General features: G+C 42.3%; 1 protein-coding gene across 1 annotated transcript in view; it reads left to right on the plus strand.

Annotated features, from left to right (window-relative positions):
• Positions 1–25923, plus strand: part of Col8a1 (collagen type VIII alpha 1 chain) — a 138508-nt gene extending 112585 nt beyond the window's left edge. Inside the window, exons 3-4 of the mRNA XM_052158855.1 lie at positions 17752–18082; positions 21385–25923. Coding sequence (XP_052014815.1) covers positions 17755–18082; positions 21385–23294 — 2238 coding nt within the window. The 5' untranslated portion in view covers positions 17752–17754 and the 3' untranslated portion in view covers positions 23295–25923. The remainder of the gene's footprint in view (positions 1–17751; positions 18083–21384) is intronic.
• The last annotated feature ends 1164 nt before the right edge of the window (positions 25924–27087 follow it).

Genomic DNA, 27087 nt, shown 5'->3' on the forward strand with positions numbered 1-27087 from the left:
TAAAGGTGAATCTTTTCACCTGAAAAGATCAGGATTAATAGTGGATCTTCCCACTTCAAATAATTTCATTAAGAAAAAAAGTCGTGTACCAGTATAACCAGACACGTGGGTTTTAGTTAATTCCAGGTGAAGTTGACATCCTACTAATTCTAATTGACATCCTAGAATAGCCATTATTACAGTTATGAACTTTTGACACTTCAGAAGTTAGAACAAGTAATAGTAGAACTTATTATAATATATTAAGATTGCTTTAATATCATTGTATGCCAAATAATATGTAAGTGTAGTAACTCTCCAATTTCTTACAGTTCTCATAAATAACTTACTGTTCCTTGTACTCCTGTATAAGGCCATATGCTCAGATAATTCAAATGCTACTTGTGTTTGCTATGCAGCAGTGTCCTCTGTTTACATTCCTTGCAAGCCTTGTCAGACGGATCTTGAAATAAGTTTGTTTTCTATGGATACACTTCAAGGACCGACGGTAGAAGAAGCCCAATCACATGCTGGGAGGTGGAGGGGAGGCCAACATGAGATTGTAAAACTGCTGGCAGTTAGCATCTTAGTGAGTCAGCCAGCCCAACACACAGGACCAGGAGTTCAATGTTTCCCTGTTACTAACTCACAGAGGTAGAACTGACCAAGGGGAGGAGTCTGAGTGGCCAGGGCCTCAGCCAAGTAGCCCTGCGCTGTGAGTCATTCCAGGACAGGGATCTCACTCTCTGCTCATTGTTGTGTCTCCAGCACCTGCTTGGCATTTGCTGGATATTGAACTGTATTGAATGGATGGATTAACTAATTAATTACCAGATGAGCACATCTCTCTCCCGCTCTGTGGAGTACTCCATTCTCTTTAAATAGAATGCTGGACAGTCTCTGAAGGTTGTTATGCAAACAAAGGCAAAGGGCCAAGCTGTGTTTATTAGGAGAAATTTATAGAGAGGGAAACAGTAGTGAATGTGTGCATCTCCCGGTTATCCTTGGCACATTCCAGACTGGGAATATGCACAATGATCCAGCAGGCTCATAAGTCGGACTCCAGGAGAGGGTGCTTGCCTCTTGGACTGTGAGGTATTTAAACTGCTGATTAGAGAAGCATTAGCTCTCCCCCCTGATGTGATCAGAGACTAAGATAAAAATAGCCTAGAAGAAGCTTGGTTTGGGGCCTCCTCCTGGCCACTTGTCAAGTGTAGCTAGGAGCAGGGGGGAAGGGAGAGAGTTGGCTTCTTTCCTACCTGGAATACGGCGCCTATGCTTTGAAACTCTAGCTATGTAATGTGACAGAGATGTCAGTAGTTTACTCCATACATTCGCACGTGTTTGGGAAGCAGCAGCCCCTGCCATAGGAGGCTGGGAAAGAAGGCAGAGCTCCAAGCCTTACCAAAAGCCAAAATTTCTCATCTGGAGCCCAAACCTAGGGGACAATCAGTCTCCAAAGAGCTCTGCTGGAGGCTGGCTCTACTTCTATAAAGGTAGACTACAGGAAATCCCTTTGAATGTATTCACACTCACCAATTAGTGGTAATGTAACAGCCACACATCAACCAGAGCATCACAACCAACCACACTTCCCCAGGATCTGTCAGGGGCTTTGTGGCAAGGCTCAGCTTCATCCCTCCATCTAATGCTTCTAGTCTCTCTCCAAGGCGCTTGTGGCCTTGAAACTCCACATTATCCTTTACACAGCCCACCCAAATTTCCCAATACTCTTACATTCCTAGTCTCTTCGCAATCAAAGATCACTCAGTGATCACAATTCTGAGGCTGTGCTAACTTTCCTAGGTTCTAGAAATTTAGTTGGAATTCCACACACTCTGTAGAGCTATGGAGAATTATTTTGTCTTGAGGCAAAGATGACTGCTTTAAGAGTCTACCTGAACCTTCCCGCATTGGCATGTCTCCTTGCTTACAAGAACTCTGCCCTCGATCCAACAAGGAGAGAAGGTGGTTTGCCTCGTGTATCTCACCATGCTCTTGGTAAAGCATTAGTCTTTATTCTAGCACAGATTCAAAGTGATCTGATGAGACTATAAAGTGGGAGCCAGATAGCTGGTAAAGGGCAAAGAAATCAGCCATGATGGTTGGGCACAAATGAAGAGGAAACTAGAGAGAAAAGGAACAGATGCGGCACTGGCTTTGTTTGCATTTCTTTTTCAAGTATGTTTGCCTTTGCCTGGATATCCACTGAGGCAAAGGTGGGGTCCCAGTTGGTGTTGAGACATTTTCAGTTCCTCTCACAATTGTTGAATGGGACAAAAGGAAATTAGAATGGTGTGTGGTAATGCACTCACCTTCTAACCCTAAGAACCTGGAGGAAGAGGAGGAGAAGGAGGAAGAGCGAGAGAGGGAGGGGGAGGGAGGTACTAAACCCTAACAGGCATTCTGTCCCAAAGATGGCATAGATTAAATGTAAAATTCAGATGAATTATTAAGTAGAATATGTAGGCAGACTATGCAGGGCTGAAATGTGATCATGACAACAGATCCTTAATCTGTTTGCTATTAGGGTGGAGAACAGCTTTCTTTCCTTCTGGAATTTGGACATGCTTTCTGGTATTCAAAGGGCTATAAGGGGAATGCTGCACAGGCTAAGCTGGGTCTCCTTGTAATGTAAATACTTTTCCAAGGGAGAAAAAAAAATGAGTAAAAGATGGTGATTTTTGCCTTCTGACAACATCTCCCAGACTCTGTGTGTGTGCGCGCGCGCGCGCGTGTGTGTGTGTGTGTGTGTGTGTGTGTGTGTGTGTGTGTGTGTGTATTAACAAAGCTCTCTTGGAGTATAACTAAGTGTTTCTGAGGAATGGTAATTTTAAAACGGAGAGAAGGAAAATTTCAATAAGAACCAAGCTGCCCCAACTTCTCCCTTTATTTTTAAACAGAACCATCAAAGGGCAGCTAACGGAAACATACTTAAGTGGCATTAATTCATCCCTAAGAGGGCTCTCCAAGAGTTTTATTGCTACATAAGGGAAAGCCATAAACCAGCAGGAGGAGAAAGCAAAGAAAATAAGTCTGAGGAGTCGCCCTAAGAGGTGGGTAGGTGGCCAGTAATGTAGCCTTGGCTGGTTTCCACAAGAAGAAACAGAAATTCACGGCAGAGATGTGGTCCACAAACAACCACAGTACAGAGCACAGAGCAGTGCAAAGTGCTGGACACTGCACAGGAGTATGAAACAAATATCCATCTCCCTCCTCCTCCTCCTCCTCCTCCTCCTCCTCCTCCTCCTCCTCCTCCTCCGCTTCCCCTCTCTCCCCCTCCCCTTCCCCTTCTCCTCTTCCTCCTCCTCCTCCTCCTCCTCCTCCTCCTCCTCCTCCTCCTCCTCCTCCTCCTCCTCCGCTTCCCCTCTCTCCCCCTCCCCCTCCCCTTCTCCTCTTCCTCCTCCTCCTCCTCCTCCTCTGCTTCCCCTCTCTCCCCCTCCCCCTCCCCTTCTCCTCTTCCTCCTCCTCCTCCTCTGCTTCCCCTCTCTCCCCCTCCCCCTCCCCTTTCTTCTCCTCTTCTTCCTCCTCCCCAGCTCCTCATCCCCCTCCTCTTCCTCCCCCGCTCCCTTCCCCCTCCTCCCCTCCCCTCCTCCTCCTCCTCCTCAACACATGGGATTCCATGCTCATTCTCAAGCCCCCACCTACTGTCTGACCCTTGTCAGGTCCTAGCATAACTGCAGATAGCAGCATGGGCAGGAAAAGAGCAGTGACTATTTGGACCCTCAAGTACGTTAGGGATCACGCATGTCAGGAATTGCCTTTGTGGAAGGAGAGAGCTGCTTGAGATCTGAAGGCCTTAACATAAAATCAGACCAGAGATTTTGAAAACTGCCTCCATGGTACTCTAATCTATGGCCTTCACCATAAAGAGAGTCTTACAAACATCCCAGAAATCAATTAATTGCCACCAATCTCATTTGTTCTAAAGCCAGCCAATGCCTCTCTGTTCTTTATAAAGTTTATAACATCAAAATCAGCACTCTTTATTAACTTTGAAGGAAAATGGCTATTATGTAGGATTTTCCATTCTTATACTCTGGCGGTACACATAGACATCAGTTCACAAAATTAGGGGCATGAGGTTAAAAATAGTATGCAGATAAATGACCTCTATTGATACAAGGTTGGTGGCTGTGCCACTCCCAGTTGAGTGGGCGTCTATGTTAGATTGAATTTGTCACAATCAAAACTCGTGTGTGTGTGTGTGTGTGTGTGTGTGTGTGTGTGTGTGTGTGTGTGTGTGTGTAAGTAACAAAGGTGGGGAGTACATTTTTCAACAGAACTTAAAATAAGAAAAACAGGAAAGATCTCACTACGGCAACATTTATACTACTGAAGTAAACCAGGAGAAAGAGTGAGCTGATTGTTGTAGGCTAGAAACTTGTAGCCATTATTTGTGAAGTTTACTCCCTTCAACAATAAAAGTAACAGCTCTGGATTCTGTAGTCACTTCTGTGCTGTCCCCATAGAAGTCAGCCTGGTTTCATAATCGGGAGCAGAGCGAATAAACACATTATTATCATACATATTCTTCAAATGCAGCAAGATGTGCATTTCTCAAGTTCCTCCCTTCCTCCTGCTTCCTTTCCTTCCTCTTTTCCAACCCTCTCCTTTCTTTTAACCCTTTTCCTCTTCATTTAAATAAAAGCTAACATAGTTTAGTGCCCAGCCCTTTACTTAATCTAAGGACCATTCTAAGCACATTCCTGTGTTAATTCCCTGAATCCACCAACAACCTCATCCTTTAATTTTCATATATTTACATATATATGTATCTATCTAGATCTATATGTATATATACATATAAACACATATATACATATATAAACATGTGTATATACAGATAAACACATGTAACATATGAACATATGTGAAAACGCACACATTTATATGTATGTGATGTGTGTGTGTGTGTGTGTGTGTGTGTAATCTCATAATATTGCACCTTAACCTTTGTTAAAATGTCTGAAATTGGTAATTAGATTAATTCACTGATAGTGGGCAGATACAAAGATAGGAGTTTAAAATTTTGGAAAATAATATCATGGTCCAGGAAATATTGGAAACAGCATTTTAGAATGAGAGATCTATCAGACAACCTGGTACAGAGGTATCCAGCAAGTTAAAAGAAGGATCTGGGGAAACAGGGTTGAACCCTTTTCAGTATTTTCATTTTTGGCAGAGGGGTGAGACCATTCACTTCTACCAGATAATGTTAAAGTGGATCAACTTTTATTTTTAATTCTTTAATTTTTTTTTTACAGTCCAGACTTTATCCCCCTCCCGGTCCACCCTCCAACTGTTCCACCACCCACACCTCTTCCCCACCCAACCCCAGTCTCCAAGAGGATACCTCTGCCTCCACTCCCACCCCCACTTCCACCCCCACCCCACACCCTACCAGATGTCCCCACTCCCTGGGGCCCCAAGTCTCTCAAGAGTTAAGTGCATTTTCTCTGAGTCCAGACCAGGCAGCCCTCTGCTGTATAAGTGTTGGGGGGCTTCATACCAGCAGGTCTACACTGCCTGGTTGGAGGCTCAGTGTCCGAGAGATCCTGGGAGCCACATTTTATAAATTCAGAAATTTTAAAGCATGGGCTGACTTCTGGCTTCCCTCTACAAACTGGAAGAGCTGCCCAAATAAAAAGAAGAGCATTCCCGTGACAGGAAGGTGATGGGCAGTTCAGAATGGGCCGCTTGCACCACTTTCACCACAGACCAGCACCTCCGCAACCCCCCTTCAGTCACTGGGCTTACGTCTAATCTAAGTGATCCCCTTCATTTTATAGTTCAGTAAAACAAGGGCTTCGAATGCATGTAAGGTCACAGACAAGGCAACCCACGGAGTCTTTTATCCGTGCCATCGTCCTGTGGCAGTCCTGTGCTAGGAAATCACACTCGGGAAGCATCTCTACAGCGTCGCTCTATATGGTTTTGTACACTTACTTACTTATGCCTCGTGATGATGTCTGCTCATAAAAAACGTCCTTGCGCACTTCCAGCCTGCATAACTCATGTAGCCTTCAAATCTGGCATCCTTTACATAGCTCTCTAGCCTCTCTCCACTTCCATTTTCTCTGAAGAATGTTCACCGGATTAACTGAAAACCGTATGATTTCCCTCCCAGACAGCACATCCATCTCTCTCTCCCTCAAAATAAATCCCACCCTTTAAATAAATGGAACTTGCAATACCAAGATAGCTGTGGTTTGGTTACACTGTGTGCTTTGCCTGTGTTGAAAGGGCAGGATGTTACCAGGCAGGCTAATTATCTCAATGGAGCTGTGGTTACAAAGTGGAGGATTTTAGAGTCTGCCCTTTCTGTGGCTGACAATTTATCACAATTTGGTGTTTTAGGCTTAGTCCCAGATTGAGGACTAAATTATTTAAATTTTAAAGTCTTTGTTGGGAACAGTCATGTGGAATGATTTCTTTGACCCTCTGGAACCATGCAATGGAAGAAAAAAAAAACATATTTTCACTGACCAAGAAGCTCAATTTTTTTTCTATAATTCTTTTACAATTCAGAAATTTTCAGGACTAACTGTAGTAACTTTAGAAAGACTAGTGTTCTAATCAGAATTAATTCTGTGTGTGGAGGCATATAAGGAATGGGAGTCACCAATTTTGGAAGAAAATTATTAGTTTTATTTTCTAAGAGTGGTTGATTCAATTTAATGTTCTGCATATGTATGATAACAATTCTAGGGATTTCATTTTATTATCAAGTTATTAATGGTTGTATGACTCAAATAAATGAAATGTCAACAAATGAACTCCTCAAAACAACTGTCCCAAAAGCTAGAAGGGAATGCCAACCCTGGGTATAACCCCTAAATTCTTCTCTAAATCCACAAGACACTGACACCACATGCAGAGATTCAATTAATAAATATTTTAGTGTACAGGAAAAATGGATTAAGCACTCACATTTGACCCTTGATTTGGGGAATTTGTTTCACAATTTCTTATTAAAATACCAACGTGACATAACAACTTATTCATTCAGAGAGAATGCCAGAGCAGGGCTTGGCTTTATCTTCTTGGTATACACCAACAGAGTATATACAACAGCTACACAGACCGGGGCATATGGAAAGAACGTTCTTGTGGTCTGTCCTCAGAAGTCACCAGCACACACATGCCTGTGAAGGGCTTTACCATCTGATTCCAGGAAAGGCCCAAGCCAACTGGAAACTGAAGCACTGTACTTAACAGCTCAGATTTCCCAGTTTTCAACAATCAGGCCAATTTTCTAGAAACACCATTATATCACCTGAGTTTCCTGTAAACCCTCAACCTCTCCAGGAAGAGTCCTGTGCCCTGATGAAATGCCAGTTGTATTACAACAGAGGAGAAAAGAGGAGCTAAAGTCCAACATTGAGTCCTCCTGCACCCATGCCTCAGGTCCACCCTAGGGCTTCCCCGTCCTTAACACTCAGGTGAGGGCCATTCAGGAAGCAAGACTTTCTGCAGGATAAGATTTTAATTTTGTGGCATTTATGGCCTAAGATGCTTTAAGAGGGGCCTAATTTTTATCACCTTACTTTATTAAATTAGTTCAATTTATCTACAGAGGACCACTTCAACGGCCAGTGCCCTCTCTGTGCACACATACTGGCAATAACTTTTTCATGGGAAGCCTTTGCCAATGCTTGTATTCAGGGATTCAAACCTGGATCTACTTTAAGAGCACCAACACGTGTTCTTAATGGCTGAGCCACGGCTCCGGTCCATCCTCTTGCCACTCTTACTTCAAAGTCAACATTTACTGAATGACTTTGCAAGAGTTTTAAGGTCACATAATTGTAGGAAAACATAATTCACAGACTTTTACTTTATTTTTTATTTTATTATATTTTATTTTATTTTGAGAAAGGGTCTCACTGTATAGTCCTGACCTAGAAGTTGGTAATTAGGCCAAGCTAACCTTATACTCAGCAGACATCTCTCTGCTTCTGCCTCCTGAATGCTGGGATTAAAAACCATATCTGGCCTCCATTACAGAGAAATCTCAACAGCTACATTTCAGAGAATTCTCAACAAACTTCACATTTGTATTTAACCTTTGAATCCTCTTTAAGGCAGGCATTATGAGCCAAACTTTGTTTTTTATTTGTGGGTCTTCCATTGGTGTCTCATCCAATATTGCTTGTCTCTCAAGGAAAAGAATTATGAAGATATATATTCATATATAAATTCTATCTCCAACTGTAAGGCAATTGAAAAGCTATTGGAAGTATGGGATATATCTAACGTTCCAAAACAAAAACTTTGATCAACTCCATCATAAGTCCATGTACCAATGAAGGGTATAAGTTTTCACATTATTGGTTACTAGGAAATGTCAGAATTAGGAAAGACCTGTATTCCACTAACCAACGTCCTCATTCTGCAAGCAGAGGAAGTGATGCTCAGGCAGAATGGGTGACTGAGTCAGACCTACAGCTCAGGCGCTCTGTGCTCGGAAGACAATGATACTTTCATTCACGGGAAGGGAGAAATTCCACTTTAGAATGCACTCTTTCAAGGTTTCTCTCAAGTGTTTTGTAAGCTGTTTAGCAGCTGACAATATTCCAGTTAGGGAAACAAAGGGAGTTAATTACAGGCTTCAAATATGTGAGCTATTATTTTAAGAGAAAATATTCTCCAGATGTTTCCCACCTCCTTTGAGAATGGAAAAAGGAAATGAGCCTACAGTCCAGCAGACGAGATTCCAATTAGATATTAGGAAATCTATGAAGTACTGTAACTGGTTACTCAGTGTATTGTGACATCTCCTCCAGAGACCTGCTGGAATGCACTGCTTGGCCATTCGTTTCAGGGGGGTTATGTGTGTGGCCCATTTTGGTAGCAAAATATAATGGGCTTCTCAAGTCCTGTATGTCCCACAGGTCATGGCTGCTTGTGGGTGGATTCTTAATTATAATAGGATCTGGGGTTATAAGGGAAGCACACAACTCAAGCTTAGTTTTCATAAGTTCTGATTATGTAGATGGAAAGATGAATTAAAATCATGAAATGTTTGTTGAGTGACCCTACGTAATATATCTGTTGGACTAATTGGCCAAGATCTTTTGGGGTCATTTTATTTGGGTTCTATTATATGGTTCAGCCTATTCCCAACCCCAGTGGCTTCATGATATCATGAATATCTAGTCTTAAGGACAAAGAGTATCAAACTCAATTCTTTTGGGGGGGGTTGGATTTGGTTTTTTTCTCTGTATAGCCCTGGCTGTCCTAGAACTCACTCTGTAGACCAGGCTGGCCTCGAACTCAGAAATTTGCCTGCCTCTGCCTCCCAGAGTGCTGGGATTACAGGCTTGCGCCACCACCGCCCGGCTTCAAACTCAATTCAAGATCCTATTTTATAATGCTCAACTTCTCAACCATCAAGCTGGGTTGGTTGTGTGGAGGACAAAATTGAAAAGAGAAAGGATGCAATTAGCTAGACCTGTGCCTCACAAAATAAGATGGGGATCCGGTGCTGGAAGTAACCAACCAGAGTTTTAATTTTCCATCTTGAAGTATAACAAGGATAAATATACAGTTCTTAATTTCTGAGAAGCAACCAATCATATAAGGATGGGAAGATAGCAATTGAAAGAATCTAATAGCTGAACAGGTCTACGGATGCTGGCATGGTTGTGCTTGCCCATAATCCCAGCACTTGGGAGTGGGAAGGTGAAAGCAGTAGGATCAGAAATTCAAAGCCATCCTCAGCAAGTTCGAAGCCAACCTAGACTACATGTTACTCTGGACCTAATGAATTAACTATGAACTTATAAACAACTAATAGTCAAAATGATTATAACTGGAGATGTTCACTGCTGCCAGCCATTCTCCAGTTCCAATTTTCCCATTTATAATCAGTTTCATTCAAAGCCAATCTGGGCACAGCACTGAATGATTGATTCCCCAGTGATAATCCATCCCCACAAAAGGATACAATTTTTAGATTTCAATCTATAAAAGAGAAAAGGTGTGATTTACAATATATGTCCTGTGTGTGTGTGTGTGTGTGTGTGTGTGTGTATTACATGTATACATATATACAGGATACAATATATACCCTGTAACAAACTCCTGATATGTATTAATTTTTCTTCCCTGCTACTGCAGGGAACCTCTTGCTCACTGAGTACCCACAAACAGCAATGAATGCTACACACTTATCCAACGCTGGAGTCCCTGGAAGGACAAATATGTTTCCCTTCATAGTTTACAGTTGGCCCTATCTTCCTTTGAAGCCCAGGAGTCAGCCCACTCAGAAGTTCAGTTCCCAGCCTAATGCGGATTTTGAAACAGCATGGTCTCCCTCTCCTGCTTTGTTTTTTCTCTTTTCCAATCACATTGTTCAGATTTGCTGTGTCTACATCAAAGCATAATCCTCTAAGTCTTTAAAATACAGTTCCCATGACAGGTTAAACAAAAGTCAGAATTGTGTTTAATATGATGACAAAGTTGATTTAAAATAAAGCATAAAACCTTAATGTTTGAAAATCACATAAAAAGAACATTGATATTATGCTAAATTATATCAAAACTGGTTAATAGTGTAAGAGAAAATGAGACCATAATCCTAAGAGTAATAATCAATTGTGGACTAAATTGTATCTGTAATATCTATGTTATATCAAAGTTCAGATCTCTGCTTAACCAAGGAGTGGACAAGAGGGTAGTCACAAGGCCTTTTGTTCCCCACCCCCTTTATTGAAAATACATTCTTTTCTCATTCAATACATCCTGATTAGTTTCCCCTCCCTCTCCTCCCTGTTTCTCCCCACCTCCCTCCCTTTCAGATCCACCCCCTTTCTGCCTCTCATTGGAAGGGAACAAGCTGCTAAGAGATAACCACCAAACATAACAGAATAAAATATAACAAGACAAAACAAAACCCATCACAGCAGAAGCAAGGCAAACCAACAGAAGGACAAAAGCCCAAGAGAAGGTCAAAACCTCATTGATCTAAAATACCATCCTGCCTGCCAATCACGCTAGGACAATGGTGGCGCAAAACTTGTGGCAGTAAACAACTTATTCACAATTTGACTTAAGGCCCACCCGACAACCTGGAACCCATTCCTGACTCAGGTAACCAGGGTCTGCTTAGAAAACCAGGAACTAGAGACTAGATAGTCCAGAAACCTAGGCCAAAACCAAATAGTACTGGTCTTCTTTAAAAAAAAAAAAATTGATAAAATGAATCTTAATGATATTCTGCTATATTCATAGATTGGTGCCCTATTTTAATTATTTATTAATTAACTTCTTTACTTATTTACTGTTTTTTTTCAAATACAGGGTTTCTCTATGTAGCTCTAGCTGTCCTGGAACTCACTCTGTAGACCAAGCTGGCCTCAAACTCATAGATCCACCTACCTCTGCCTCCTGTCCTGGGATTAAAGGCTTGCTCCCCCCCCCCCCCAACCTGGCTATGATTTTAAAACATTACGTCTTCCCTACAAATTACTCACATAATTTTTAAAGTAACAAAGTTATGTAACAAGACAATGGATTGCCTTATGAATGTGAATGTTCCCATCATTGTTAATATCCAAATGGAAAATATTAGTGCTTTGTGTGCTTTCCCAACCATTGTAGGGAAGATTGTAAGGAGGGGCTGAGATTTGGTGAACTATTTTGAAAGTGTCTCAATCTCAAGAGCTTTGATTATGAAGATTTGTTAATAGTTCTGAGAAAACACACCCCTCCCCCCAAAACATTTCCTTTTTTTCTAGAAGCTCAGTCATATTGGCTAATGGAAGAAGCAATAGAAAGTTGGTTACAATTATGTTTAACTTTAAGTTAAATAATGGTGACTGAGAAGGCAGAGAAGGCTTAAAACATAAGCTAGAAATTGAATTGGTCTAGAGAAAGTAAATGTTCTGAGTTGATTCACCCATCTCAAAATCTTTTTTAAAATACTAATCCATGTTACCTCCGTATATGACTATATTTAGAGAGAAGATTTAAAAAAAAGAAATTAAATTAAAGTGGGGCCAGTAGGGTGACTGCAAAACAAAGGCCACATGCAGACATAGAATGAAGACTACCAATGCAGCCTGGAAAAGCGCTCAGCAGAGCCACACCCTGACCTTGGAAGTCTGTATCTACTTCATAGCGGGAGAGAAATGTCTGTTATTTAGTTACCAGCTTGAAGTCTTCATTATCCCCAGCCCAATAGTCCAGTTGGCTTGAATTCTGAGAGGTTAAAAAACAATAATACCCCTAAAGAGAAAGCAAACCTAATAAAGACATCGACATGCAGGTGATGGACAAGGGTGAGGGGCATACTTTTGAAACAATTAGTGAAAAATGCCCACAACTATACTGTAATAAATAGAATTACCCCTCTGTTCCTATATGATATCTTAAGGGATAGTATTTTAAAATAAGCAAAGATGACTCAGAGCATTTGTTCTTACAGATTCGGCTCCCAGCATCCATGTGGCAGATCATACATATCTCTAACTCTAGTTCCAGGGCTTCTGAAAACCTAGCCGCTATGGGCACCAGACATGTATGTAGTCCATATACATACATGCAGGCAAAACAGTCACATGTTAATATCAAAATAAATGAATCTTTTTTAAAAAAAAATCTCAATAATCAAATCTTTACTCATCATCTCCTTCCATGGACGTTTTCAACTCTCACCCTTCCTAGTTTCTCCCACTGCAAGTCATCCTTGGGTGTTTTCCTCCACTCTATGCACCATGAGTTTGTGCCCAGGTTCCTGTGATTTGGGGAGATGCATGGGATATGATTGGGTCACAAGAGCAAAGAGGCCTGTGGATTGGAGCCCTTAGGAAAGCCAAAACAGATCCTCCTTTCCCCCACAGGAGGGTAGAGATTCACCGAGTGAACCAGCATGCAGTCCTCCCCAGACACCTATCATCTGGCTTCTTATTCCTGGACTCTGCAGTCCCCAGACCTTTGAGTTCCCTTGTTTACCACACCCAGTCTGAGATGCTGCATCATGACCACTTTGGTGAACAAATGCTGATTGTCTACTGTGTATTTGCTAGAACCTGAGTAGATTAGACACGTCCACTTAACTTTGTCTACGGCTCTTGTATCCAATATTCACAGTTATCTTTACTTGTCCATTTCCCGTCAATACTAGACGGCAAGTTCAATAAGGTAAGACTCCATCTTTTTAAATTAACCATTATATCTTTCGACCCCTAATCAAAAGAAATTAAACCTGTAGCCCAATAAATAGCTGTATCTAATGAATTAATTGCTCTGGTAAGTACAACCAAGAGATAATTTTCTTTAAGGCGTATAGAAAAACAATTCTGGGAAATACTGGGAGAATGTTCTACCTCATTTTCCCTTTCTTCAAGGCTCTTGAGAAACTACAAACCCCAGGTCAAGACAAAGAGGGGCCTGGCAGATAAGAGGGACTTGGCCCCCACTACACCATAGACACGCATGCACGCACAAGACTGACTTAGATACAGAGCAAAGACTGAAGGATGAATATTGAACTATCATTTTTGTACAGCAATCCAAAATTCCATGAAGATAAATGGACAATGGGTATGCTCACAGCATCTAGAATAATATGTATCATGTTAGTCTAGTATGTCTATCACAGATTGCAGGAGGAAGCGAAATCTCATTCCAACCTTGTCCAACTACAAGTAACATTCAGGAAGGTATTCAAAGAGATGGAGATTGACAATTCTGACACCCAGATAAATGACAGCCTTAGTTCAATGGGTCTCTCTCTCTCTCTCTCTTTTTAATTTTTTTGGTCATATTTAATAAGTGTGTTTTAATGGCCATCCTGGCCTTGCCTTATTCACATTACGTTTATTATAGCTGCAGCTAACCTCACGTTTACTTTGGCCGGAATCTTCTTTTGAAAGTCTCAGTTGGTTTTGATTTGTCTCCTTGGTTGTGCTCCATCAGTCATAACTTACATTTAAATGGTACCGTTCAGCTTACAAAGAATTCATATTTTTGTCTGTCACGGCTCTGAGGAGCGGGCAGAGATTGTCCTTTCTGGGTCATGGGTGAGAAAACTGAGACCCAGTGGGGATGAGGGATCTGCCCAGGGCCTAGGCATGGAGAATTGCAGACGTAAAACTCACACGTAAGTGTTTGGAGTTCTAGAGTGTATGGCATATGGCACGAGAGCCGTCACTTTGCCTACCCAGCTGGTGAAGATGCCTTGTCTACACCTCTACACCCATTATTCTTATTGTCCTATAATGAGTGCGCGCGCGCGCGCCCACACACACACACACACACTCACAAAGGAAAAACTAGAAAGCAAGGAAAATAGCAGAGAAAACTCACAACATATCGTGCTCTTCAGAAAAGCCAAGAGTGGCGCAGGAACGCACTACCATGGCGTCTCAGCAGGGCCCCTAAGACTGCTTCTTCCCTGTAGGCGGTTCTCTACTGTAGGGCTTCTGATATTCCTCGAATGATGTGAGAGAACCACGATACCACGTTGACCACCAAAACTCTCCTCAGGGACCAGAAGGAAATTAGTAAGGATAAGTCAAGCGGTAAATTCCTCCATAAATTTTCAAGTTAAAACTGAGCAAAGTTTACTTAAAACAAGGAGCCAAAGAAACGGCAGAAGGCCGGCTGGATGAGGTGGTTTGAGAGACAGGAAGGCCAAGCCAGTGAAAGGCAGTAGTGGGGGGTGGGAAGCTGGGTCCTGCTGCGCCTGGGGGATCCACCTGGCTTTTAGGCATCTTGTTCGTCTCATTTTCTAGCATTTCACAAGTGTGTTCTGACTTAAAGACTACTTAAGTATAAACAGCGCATCAGGTGTGTTGCTAAAAGGGCAAAAGCCAAGCATGTAAGTCTATTACTAAAGGCAGTACCACACGTTTAAGGTTCGATCATGGAATCTGCTCACCTCGGAAGGCAGAATTACATCCGAATGAAGTCCCTGGCTTCTAGGTCAGTAGGTCTTACCACACATTTCTGGTACGAGTTAACGCTTTCAGATCACTGGTGAATACCTTAAAGATACTGAATACTAAAATCAGGAGGGATGTAAAATAAAACACTAAGACCTACTTTTAACAGATGAAGAGCAGGATGGGATTTGTTTATTCATATCTAGACCAAAAAATAGGGCCCAGGAACCAGTCTTGGCGGGGGCTAGGGGACCAAGAGTGTGCATAGTATGCTGCGTGTATGTTTAAAAGACGTTTGTGTTGCACTACATATTTATAAACTGTCTCTAGGGGGAAAAAATCGTGGAGAAGCAATGAACAACATTGCTGCTTCAAAAATAAGAGATTTTAGCCGGACAGTGGTGGCGCACGCTGTAATCCCAGCATGCTGGGAGGCAGAGGCAGGCGGATTTCTGAGTTCGAGGCCATCCTGGTCTACAGAGTGAGTTCCAGGACAGCCAGGGCTACACAGAGAAACCCTGTCTCAAAAAAAAAAAAACCAAACCCAATTAAAAAAAAAAACAAATCTGTTAAAAGAGAGAGAGAGAGAGAGAGAGAGAGAGAGAGAGAGAGATTTTAAAGAATGAGAGTTGGGGGAAAATGCGTTTCCTCTGTCTTTGGCTAATCTTAAAGGTGCACACATGTATCATGTCCACCTCAACAGTGTAGCTCCCTGAGGCCAGAACTCACTGACCCTGCCATAGTAAACCTTGCATTCTCAAGTGGGCCTAGCACGGCTTCTGATAGGAATTTAATAAATTTCAGTTCAATTTTTACCGTAGATGCTCTTTTACACCAGAAATAAGTTAATATGAATAAAAATAAATCAGTATTAATTTGGGGGCTCTTTCCCAATGGCTTCTAATAACCACTTAATCACTTAGAGGGACAGAAAATAACAATGTTCTGTCTGCGCCCTCTTACCAGTACATGCATTATTCAGAATCTTGAAATAAACAGTTCTTCCTTGTAACTAGGATGATTATATCACAGAGAATGCTTTATAAATCATTTTAATGACTAATGTTACATCACTTATTCCCTAGAGGAAAAGAACGATTAATTTGTATATTTGGAAAAATGGGAATGCAATGAATTTTCTGGTAGGGATTCATTTCAAATTCTTTTTCTTTTTAATTAACCAATCCTTTTGTATTCTGTTCAGACTTTTGACATTACCCTTCAATAGGATGTCACAAATTCAACACAGATTTTTCTAAAAAAGCAGGACACTATAATCCACAATTAAGTTAGGCCGAATTATAATGGAAAAACTCTCATGGACAGGGAACTTAAATCACTGTACACAAGTCTTTTTGAGGTGTTCCAGGAAATCGTTGCATTAAAGATTTAGAGGCTTTTGCTACTTCTCATTCTCCAGCATTGGGACACTTTCTAATTTTCAATTAGTCCATTAATAAGGTGTGAGTTTACACCAGCTTCTCAGAGACAGTAGGGTCAGCCATGGTCAGTGGAGGTGGGGAGCACTGAACAGACTTCCAAGTGTGTCATGCCTGCCCCCTGGTGTCCATTTTCTCACATTGCATTTTTTTTCTGAACTGGTCTCCAGCCTAGGGTGTTACCAAGCAGAGGTCTCCTCAGGCTGGCTTTTATAAACAGATAAAACCCATTTATATTTATTCGGTTAACTGTTTGACTTGCAGAGAGAACCATTAAATAGCTTAGAAACAGTTTGTTCTTGTGACTAGTCAGTCATCTCCCTGTATCTTATTTATGCAATTAATTTACTTTGTAAACTCCCTTCGCTTCATAAAACTTCAAAGATAAACTTTAATGGACTCTCAGTGCAGTTAGCCAAATTCTGAACCAGTTACTTCATAGTATTCAAATAGAAGGAAACAGTACGTAATTATGATAGCAGCTTTTACGATGACCTCCTGGCACTATCAAATGACATGCTCTTTCTCTGTAGTGTTTGGTGTTGCATTTTGTTTGTTTGGTTGGTTGGTTTTGTTTGCTGTCTTGGAACTCACTCTGTAGACCAGGCTGGCCTCGAACTCAGAAATCCGCCTGCCTCTGCCTCCCGAGTGCTGGGATTAAAGGTGTGCACCATTACAGTCCGGCTTTTGGTTTTGCTTTTACGCTTATTGTGCATTCATGTTTATACGTATTTATGACAAATGTAAGCATGCATAAAAGCATTAATTAGGAGAGCAATCTCAGCTCCTGTCATCACCTACACATTTTAAATGTTTCCATTTTAAAGTGCTACCCAGTCGGAAGACCACCCCATTGAACAGTGAGTTAAAAAGATAAAACTCAAATTCTCGCTTCCAAATTTAATGATTTGATGTAGCTACCACATGATCAACCACGGCTCTACAATCCTCAATGCACAGCTTTTACGAAATGGTCCAAGGGTCCGGATCCATTTCCAGGCGACATATCAACATTGCAGCGTGCAAGGCGGCAGAAAGGCAGACGCATGCTTACTGCATGCGTCTAGGAAGGAGCATCTGGTCCAATGATATTCAGTTGGCAGAACTCATTCATATCATCACACCTACCTGAGAGTCTTCATTCTGGATTGTTTTATCCCAGGCTATAAATCAGTTTTTCCTGACATTATGGGAAATTTGTAGAGTTGGTATTTGGAGAGACTAGCAATCTTTAGATTATGTTTCACTTGACAGATTTAACTCCTCTGCCATTTGTTCTAATTCTTATTAAAAGATAGCATCTTCACTTTATGGTCTTTTCTCTTGTAACAACAGAGACTGTGGGTCGTTCCTCGGTCCCTCACCCTTCTGTCTCTAAACAGAGCGCAGGCCCCTGGCCTGGAGGTGCTCACTGTGTTGATGTGTTCCTTTCTCCACAGGTGATGGCTGTGCCACCCAGGCCTCTGCAGCTGCTGGGAATACTGCTCATCATTTCCCTGAGCTCCGTCAGACTCACTCAGGCCGGTGCCTACTATGGAATCAAGCCTCTGCCACCTCAAATGCCTCCTCAGATACCACCACAGATTCCACAGTACCAGCCCTTGGGCCAGCAAGTACCTCACATGCCCTTGGGGAAAGATGGTCTTTCCATGGGCAAGGAGATGCCCCACATGCAGTATGGCAAAGAGTACCCACACCTGCCCCAGTATATGAAGGAAATCCAACCTGTGCCAAGAATGGGCAAAGAAGCGGTGCCCAAAAAAGGCAAAGGTAACATCATATTGCCTGCCCAGTTTCAAAATAGCAGCTCTCCAGACTCCTAAACTATAGAAGTTGATGAGGAAACAATGTAGACACTTTTATTTTTAAATTTGCTTTTGCTGTGAATCAAGTGCCATCTTTTTCAAGGTTCAAACTTAGAGAAAGATCCAAGAAAAGGACTTTCAGATCAGTTTATCCAATTTCAAATGTTCAGCCCTGAGATTATATACATGCAAGCAACACTAAATTGACTCAACAGGTTTTACTTATATATTTATGCATATATATATATATATATATGCAACCATAATTTTAAAAAAAGAAGCCATGTATTTGTGAGGAATGGGGTGTTTATGGAAGGAACTGGACGAAAGAAAAAGGAAGATGGGATGTAATTATATCTTAATTTTTAAAATAATTTAATTAATTAATTAAAAAGATTAATACAGGGGTTTGACCCTCAGCATCATAAAAAATATAATTATAATCTATTTTTTGTTTTATTATTTTAACCAGCAAAAGATCGAACAGAGCATATTTAGCCACAGTCTATCCTTATGTATATTATTAATTTATTTAAATATCCAGTCACTTTATGTGGTGTGAACTCTGAGTCAGATTCAGGGAGTTCATAGAGCAGAAGGAGCAAGCTATGCCGGTTAAAGAAACTTGACAAGACAGTCTTCCAATCTGAAACAATGTCTTCAGGAACTTATATAAAAGAAAAATACAATGAAACATTTCTCACACTAGGCGAGATACAGTTAACAGTGTTCAGCACTGCTCTAAAGTAATCAAGTCAGTCACCAAGCCTTCAAAAAGCTCCCCGTTACTTTCTAGGAATGTGTGTTAGGTCTATTCCAGCTACAAAGTACCCATTACTGTGAGATACTTTCCCTTAAATTCAGCTTGCTTACCTGGAGTTCTCAGAAGCACAGCATCTGTGGGGAACACTGAAGCATCAGAGGAGCGAAGTGGGGGTCATCTCCTCTGGTTTCCCCCGACAATGGCAGAAACCACTGTGCTGGAGAACCACTTGATCTGACATTACTAAGCCTAATCAAAGAGAGCTGTGAATGCACGCCTTTGACCTTTAAAATAAGACTGTTGAATCAGTGCTGTGGGGCAAGTGTTGCTCAGTAAGCTCTAAAGCACGGGGGTGGGAGGGTGGGGGGGTGGGGGGTGGGGGGGTGCTGAGTGGTCACAACTGCCAGTCATTCCAGATGCTCATGCAGGGAGACCTGTTCCAGGCACTGTGCATCACACGTACCAGACCCAGACTAATAAGGTGTGATTCTTAAGAGTGGTGGTGTTTGCCTGTAGAGAGGAAGCTGAGGCAGTAGGATCAATCACAAGAGTGAAGCCACCCTGGGCTCCACAGTAACATGTAGTGTCAAAATTCAATGATGATGATGAGGATGATGATGAGGATGCTTCCTCAGATTCTCCCTTGATTACAATTTGCTTACTAATCCTATAGTATGTGTTAATGTAAATATTCCTCACGGTTTTACTCTTTAGGAGATGGCATGCCATTGAGAGAATCATCTAGGTCTTTTTTTCCTTCCTGGATTGCTTGGCCTGCCTGGGTTCCGGTGGTGCATCTTGTAATCAGACAATTATTCCTACCCAGGAAGAATATGATTTGTGAGGTTCTCTTTTGTTTCCTGGCTAGTAGTTCTGCGAATAGCACAAGACTTAAATGCTACGGTATAGTTGAGAGACAACTTTGGAACCACGTATTTCATTTCTTTATGTTCCCTGCTCTTCCCAGTAGCACGGGGCATCATCCAGACTCGTTGACCTGCAGAGCGCAGCAAGCACTCTCTCACATGTGCTTTGTATTTCAGCATCAAGCCGCACAGTTCTCCTATCTTTTCTCTGGTTATGTAGAGTAGCTGTATTAATCTGGCTAACGTAATAGAAGAGCAGGCATGCCGGCAGCTTTAGTCATCCAGTCCTGTCATGCCAGAAAGATAAACAAAACTTCCTGTTCCTAAACAAAGTTTCTTTCCTTGTTTAAACTGCATGCCACCCTAAAGTGTCTTATTCACTTCTGATCAAAAGCCTGATTTCCAAGCAACATAATTTATTCCAAAACTTATATTTGAGGCTTGAGAAATCCTCTAGTATGCCAGAGACACTAAGCACATTCATTAGGTCTAGGAGACTGATATAGAGAGATGTTTATCAGAGCACATGTGAAGTAAGAGGCTTTTCTTTTTCCTGGGTGCATGGGAGAATGATATTCATCACCCACTTTTTAGCACACAAGGACATATTTGGCCCCACATTATTACATTAAAAATAATACAAGCCAGCCAGGCACAGACCAACAAGAACCATGGATCTTACTAGCACGCAGCAGTATAACAATGTACAGAAGCAGAGAATAGAATGTTAGTCATTCTTGTAGCAGAAGCTAAGGGACGCAAGGAACTGAGAGGAGTGGATGGAGAAACTAGAAGACAAGAGGTGCAAAGCGTAAGACAGGCATCAAGAATATGGTTTTGATTTTGTCTTTATTTCTAGATCTACCACCAAATGTGGTAAATACAGTCAGCAATATATTATATATTTAAAACCAAGAATAACTTCAAATGCTGTCCCTACAGAAAATAAGTATGTTAAGTGACAGAAATGTTGATTCACTTGGTTAAATTTTCCATATTTTATTCATAAATTATACCATCACCTTGAAGTCCATGAATATATACCATGCAATTTGCTGATTTATAATGAAATCTTTAAATTAATAGGAAGGTCATGGGAAAATGCAATATAATTTTTAAGTAGAAAAAATGTTAAACAATAAATAAAAACAGGATGTGACTCCAACACTCTCTAAAATATACATAAATGTGTGCCTGAAACAAATGAGATGAAAACACCATGTCAAGTGGTCACCTCTACTAATGGGGCTCAATGGAGATGCTCCCCCCCCCCCCCCCGCCATTATATAAATTCCACCTTCCCAAATTCTGTACAATGGAAAACAATAGGATTTTCAACTTTTGCGCTTGGAAATTTTTTGTTAATTTTATTCTTCAACCTTTAAACTTTAACCAATGCTGACTATATAAGCAGTTGCATGTAAGAGTTTTCAAACCAGGTACATCACAGAAACTGACAGTTTGAATTTCCTTTAAGGACTGGTAGAGTACAGGGGAAGACTCAGGAAGGTGACCATATTATCGCCAGTCTTCCCATTCAATGTACAATAGACAAATGTGTCAAAATTAAATGGCTGCTATTACTTCTTTATATTAAGAAATAACTAATACCCCCTGCCCCTTTCTTCACTTTTCCAGGAGAAATACCATTAGCCAGTTTGCGAGGAGAACAAGGACCCCGTGGAGAACCTGGACCGAGAGGACCACCTGGGCCGCCAGGTTTGCCAGGTCATGGAATGCCTGGCATCAAAGGAAAACCAGGGCCCCAGGGATATCCAGGAATTGGAAAACCGGGTATGCCTGGAATGCCTGGGAAGCCAGGAGCCATGGGAATGCCAGGGGCAAAAGGCGAAATTGGACCCAAAGGGGAAATCGGACCAATGGGAATCCCAGGGCCACAAGGACCTCCAGGACCTCATGGACTTCCTGGCATCGGGAAACCGGGTGGGCCAGGGTTACCAGGGCAACCAGGGGCAAAAGGTGAGAGAGGTCCCAAAGGACCACCAGGACCTCCTGGCCTTCAGGGTCCCAAAGGAGAAAAGGGCTTCGGCATGCCTGGCTTGCCGGGTCTAAAGGGTCCTCCAGGTATGCACGGCCCTCCTGGCCCAGTTGGGCTACCAGGAGTAGGAAAACCAGGAGTGACGGGCTTTCCTGGACCACAGGGTCCCCTGGGGAAGCCAGGGCCTCCAGGGGAACCTGGACCGCAAGGCCTTATTGGTGTGCCAGGAGTTCAAGGACCTCCTGGGATGCCTGGAGTTGGAAAGCCAGGTCAGGATGGGATCCCTGGACAACCAGGATTTCCGGGTGGTAAAGGGGAACAAGGTTTGCCAGGGTTGCCTGGACCCCCAGGCCTCCCAGGGGTCGGAAAACCAGGTTTTCCAGGACCCAAAGGGGACCGGGGTATTGGGGGTGTTCCTGGGGCTCTTGGGCCGAGAGGGGAAAAAGGACCGGTAGGTGCTCCTGGAATGGGGGGTCCACCCGGAGAGCCAGGCCTACCTGGAATCCCAGGTCCCATGGGCCCTCCAGGTACTATTGGTTTCCCTGGACCCAAAGGAGAAGGTGGAGTTGTTGGACCACAGGGTCCACCAGGTCCCAAAGGAGAGCCTGGCCTGCAAGGCTTCCCTGGGAAGCCAGGTTTTCTTGGTGAAGTAGGTCCCCCTGGCATGAGGGGTTTGCCCGGTCCTATAGGACCCAAGGGAGAAGCAGGTCACAAAGGCTTGCCAGGGCTTCCCGGTGTTCCAGGGCTGCTTGGACCCAAAGGAGAGCCTGGCATACCTGGGGATCAGGGTCTACAGGGTCCCCCAGGCATTCCGGGGATTGTGGGACCCAGTGGCCCTATCGGGCCCCCTGGGATTCCGGGCCCCAAAGGGGAACCAGGCCTCCCAGGGCCCCCTGGGTTCCCTGGGGTGGGGAAGCCAGGAATAGCAGGACTTCACGGTCCCCCGGGGAAACCTGGTGCCCTTGGGCCTCAAGGCCAGCCTGGCCTTCCCGGGCCCCCAGGCCCTCCTGGGCCCCCAGGCCCCCCAGCTGTGATGCCCCCTACCCCATCACCCCAGGGAGAGTATCTGCCAGATATGGGACTAGGAGTTGATGGAGTGAAACCTCCACACGCCTATGCAGGCAAAAAGGGCAAGAACGGAGGGCCCGCCTATGAGATGCCCGCGTTCACCGCCGAGCTGACTGTGCCTTTCCCACCGGTGGGGGCTCCAGTAAAGTTTGACAAGCTGCTATACAACGGCAGACAGAACTACAACCCGCAGACAGGCATCTTCACCTGTGAAGTCCCGGGCGTCTACTACTTTGCTTATCATGTTCACTGCAAGGGAGGCAATGTATGGGTTGCTCTCTTCAAGAACAATGAGCCCATGATGTACACATATGATGAATACAAGAAGGGCTTTCTGGACCAGGCATCTGGAAGCGCAGTACTGCTGCTCCGGCCCGGAGACCGGGTATTCCTCCAAATGCCTTCAGAACAGGCTGCTGGACTCTATGCCGGGCAATATGTCCACTCCTCCTTTTCAGGATATTTATTGTATCCCATGTAAAAAAAAAAAAGAAAAAAGAAAAAATAAGAGATTTAATAGAAGAAAAGAAAATGATACACACACAAAAAAATTCAATTGAAAACAATGCTTCTAAACATTTATAATAGTTGGAAAGTTATATTGAAGTGAAAGTTTGGACCATCATGTACAGATAAAAACTAAACTGCATGTTTAATCCTGTGCACAGCAGATTGTAATGGAATGATGGGACAGTTGTATGGATCAAGTACTGACACGTGTGTTGTACCCAGTGGCCTCATATTAGCTGTTCCATGTTATATGATTTCATAACCTGCTTATTCAAATCAGTCAAAATATCTCAGTCTGGAACATCGTAGCTAATGAAGCTTTGTGCTCCCCTAAAAGGGTATTTTTGAATATGCCTTCCGAGGTTGGTGGTGACAGTTACATACTGTATTTATTTGCGTACTTTCCTCTCTATTCATGCAGGTGTTTTGCTGTGGGATGTTGAAGGGTTCTTCTGTAGTGCAGGGTCCATGGTAATCTCTAGTCCAAAGGATATTTCTCCATGTTAGAGGCAATGCTTTGAGCTGCAGGACTACCTAGTCAGAATTATGTATGTATGTGTGTGTGCTGTCCCCAAAAGAAGAGATGTACCAATGGCCCATTGTGTATTCGCTCAGCAGTCTGCTTGCCTAGCCGCTGGGTGAGATGCCAGCATGGGATACAGGGTAGAGCTCACAGGAGTTCATAATTTAACTCAGAGACATTAACGTATCAACTCATCTAAAGCATTTCAGTTTGGGAATTTTCTGTAACTTGATTTTCTTTTCATTTTTCTTCTTCCCTTCATGTAATTTATAACATAGCCTAAGCAATATAAACATTTTTTTTACAAAGCCTTCCCTCAAATAACTGCCAATTTCACGAATGTTTATTATTAGTAGCAATTATCGGTTGTGTAAAATAAAACAAAAAACCCTAATGTGCCCACACAGCCAAGTGTAGTGAGGTTTTACCTTGTCTGGACATGTTTTAGTAGCTGTCATTTTTCCCAGTAACACTGAATCTTATGCCATGAGGTTCCAAAGTCAATTGCCAAAATCCAAGCCATTCTTTTTTTTTTTTTTTTTTTTTAATTTTGGGGAAAAATATTTCCGAATTACATAGGAAAAATTATATTTTACAAGAGTAATTATCAGGTTTGGTATTTAAAAGCAGGCATGTTGCCTCCAGCAACAGGGACTACAGTTGCAGGAAAATAACTGTTCTTTTGACATCAGCCTGTGGAAGAGATGGTTGGGAGGTCATAAAGCAGTAGCATCCCAGACCTATGATGTCACTGCATGCTCAGCACCACAGCCGAAACAAGTTTGAAAAGAGAAAAAAAATTTTTTTCAGATTCTAAGTAAGGTTCTTTGGGAGCTGCTCAGATCACACTCAGTTGAACGTTTATTGTTCATCTGCTATTAGTCGCTTGGAGGAATCATGTGGGACTACAGTGATAGAATATATTCTACTTTCCTCAAAAGTTAAAAGTCAAGAGCTAAAGATAGATATAGATTGGAAAATACACAAATAAATACAGTATAAAGCATGGTCTATTTAAAATCTGAATTATTTTTACCACCACAGTTCTTCGTGCTATGGCTTACTATTTGTCTTTTCCTTTTATGATGCACAGGCAACATTTCTTCTTGAATTTTTATAAAAGAATATGTTTATTAACACAAGGTTTTTTTCATTCGTTGTTAATTATACAAAAGCACCTTTGAATCCAAAAGAATTTTCTACCAAACCTTCACTTGCAAAGTAAACAGCGTTTCCTTGGACAGCTATCCTCGGGGTCACTCCTGAGGACACTGGCTTGTAGCTGGTCACTATGGAAGTCCAATGGGTCCCTTGCTCCATCTGCTAAATAGCTACATTGAAATGGTCTGGCCGGATGGGTTGTAAAGTTGCTTTTATCTGTACATGTATGGTATTTTAGTTTCCATAAAGAAAGACAGAAACTATCTCTTAAGTTAAACCAAATTTCACTTTTTGAGATATCTTCCAACTTATTTATTGGTTGTTGCTCAATTGCCTCTGTGTGTGTGTGTGTGTGTGTGTGTGTGTGTGTGTGTGTGTGTGTGTGTATTATCAGGCATATGCTTCTAAGCTTTTAAATGGAGGAGGAGCAAAATCTATGCCAGATACTGTATATTCTACCATGGTGCTAATATCAGAGCTAAATGATACTCCATTTAATTTAAAGAAGAGTTTTTAAATAGTTATCTATATACCTGTGTTTCCCTTTTGAGTGTCGTTCATCATGTCCACAGTGGTGTGAAAGCAGATGAATCAAGTATATGTTCTACTTTCTAGGGACAGTACTATGATCCCTATTTAATCCAAAATTAACTAGAGCTTTTCCATGTGAAATGGACCAAACTGGCATTGTTCTATTTAAACAGAGAGTTTTAATGCAGTATGATGTCCCACAGGGGAAAGGAAATTTCTGTAGAGGACAATTGTCCTCATATATCTTACAGAAACAAAGAATGATGAAAAGACCGGTAACTTGTTTGAGTTTCCATGATAGATTTGAGACTTAATGGCAAATCAATTTTGTATTTAAATTTTTGTACTGATTTGAAAAACAGATCATTAAATATCTATAAAAGTATGTTTCCTGTCTTGTTCATATCACTCAACGGATGCTATTTGAACCTGAAGTGTTTCTTAATAACACATTGTAGTAATCAGCCACTAAATTCAGGGTCTAAAGATAAACACAGTTTCAACAGGACAGTTTATTCGTCTTCAGTTTAGTAACTGTAAATAAGCGGTCCAGATCTCCTCTGTGGACCTAGTCATCACCCCACATTCTTTCTGCATTCTCATCTTTCCAAGCAGGTGTGTTGGTCTCCCTCCCCATTGCTGGAGGAAAGTGGACCTTAGCATCCCATGCCAACTGGCAGGAGGGTCCAAAACTTTTATCTTTAGGAAACCCAACCCAGCAGCTTAGATTCCACCTTCCATACCCATGGCCCTGAATTTAGTCACATTAGAAGTTGCAAGACATTAATAGTTCTCAGTAAGCCCCTGGCTTACAAAAGGCTAGGAGTTCTGTTCAGAAGAGAGAAGGAAGAACAAACTGTACCCTCCTGTATTGGTCAAACCCACCATCACAGAAGAAATTGCCATAGATCTCTGTAGGAGACAGCAGTCTTCAAATACTCCAAGTTGAGGGAAAAATATTTGTCAGTGGATCTTCCAGGCTGAAGCACATGTGTTTCAATAACTTAAAGCACTGGTAAGAAAAGCATTGTATTGTGATCCGAGTCCAGTGGGAAAACCCAAGAGAACTCAGGAAGTGCGGAGTCCTCTGCAAGAAGCACAAAGTCTTTATTGAAATCGAAGCATGCTTGGGTCACAAACCTTCCCACAGTGCAGGCTGGAATGCAACCCCCGAGTCCAGAAAGCTTGGCACTTATATAGAGCAAGGTTAGAGATTCTTTGAATGTTTAGGGCGATGGGGGTAGACGGATGATACAAGTCATAATTTTAACACGATACCATTTGGCAGAGCGGAATTGTGCAGCTGATAGGGGGATTCTTCTGACCTAAGGAGTTATTTCCACTGCGTTATTGGGGGCCAGTTTTATGACTGTCTGAAACCTCTGGTCACCTCCCTTTCAAGATTCAAATGTGGGACCCTAATCTTTCTTTCTCTGAGGTCCCAAGGACAAGGGTCAGCTGCACCTAGGAAGAGTTCAGCTAGTTTATCAGGGACACAGAAGCAAGGGAGGCTGGAACTTGCTTCCTTGAGCGAGCGTTTGTGGCCCCT

Source organism: Apodemus sylvaticus, chromosome 15 (assembly GCF_947179515.1).
Source record: "Apodemus sylvaticus chromosome 15, mApoSyl1.1, whole genome shotgun sequence".
NCBI lineage: Eukaryota > Metazoa > Chordata > Mammalia > Rodentia > Muridae > Apodemus > Apodemus sylvaticus.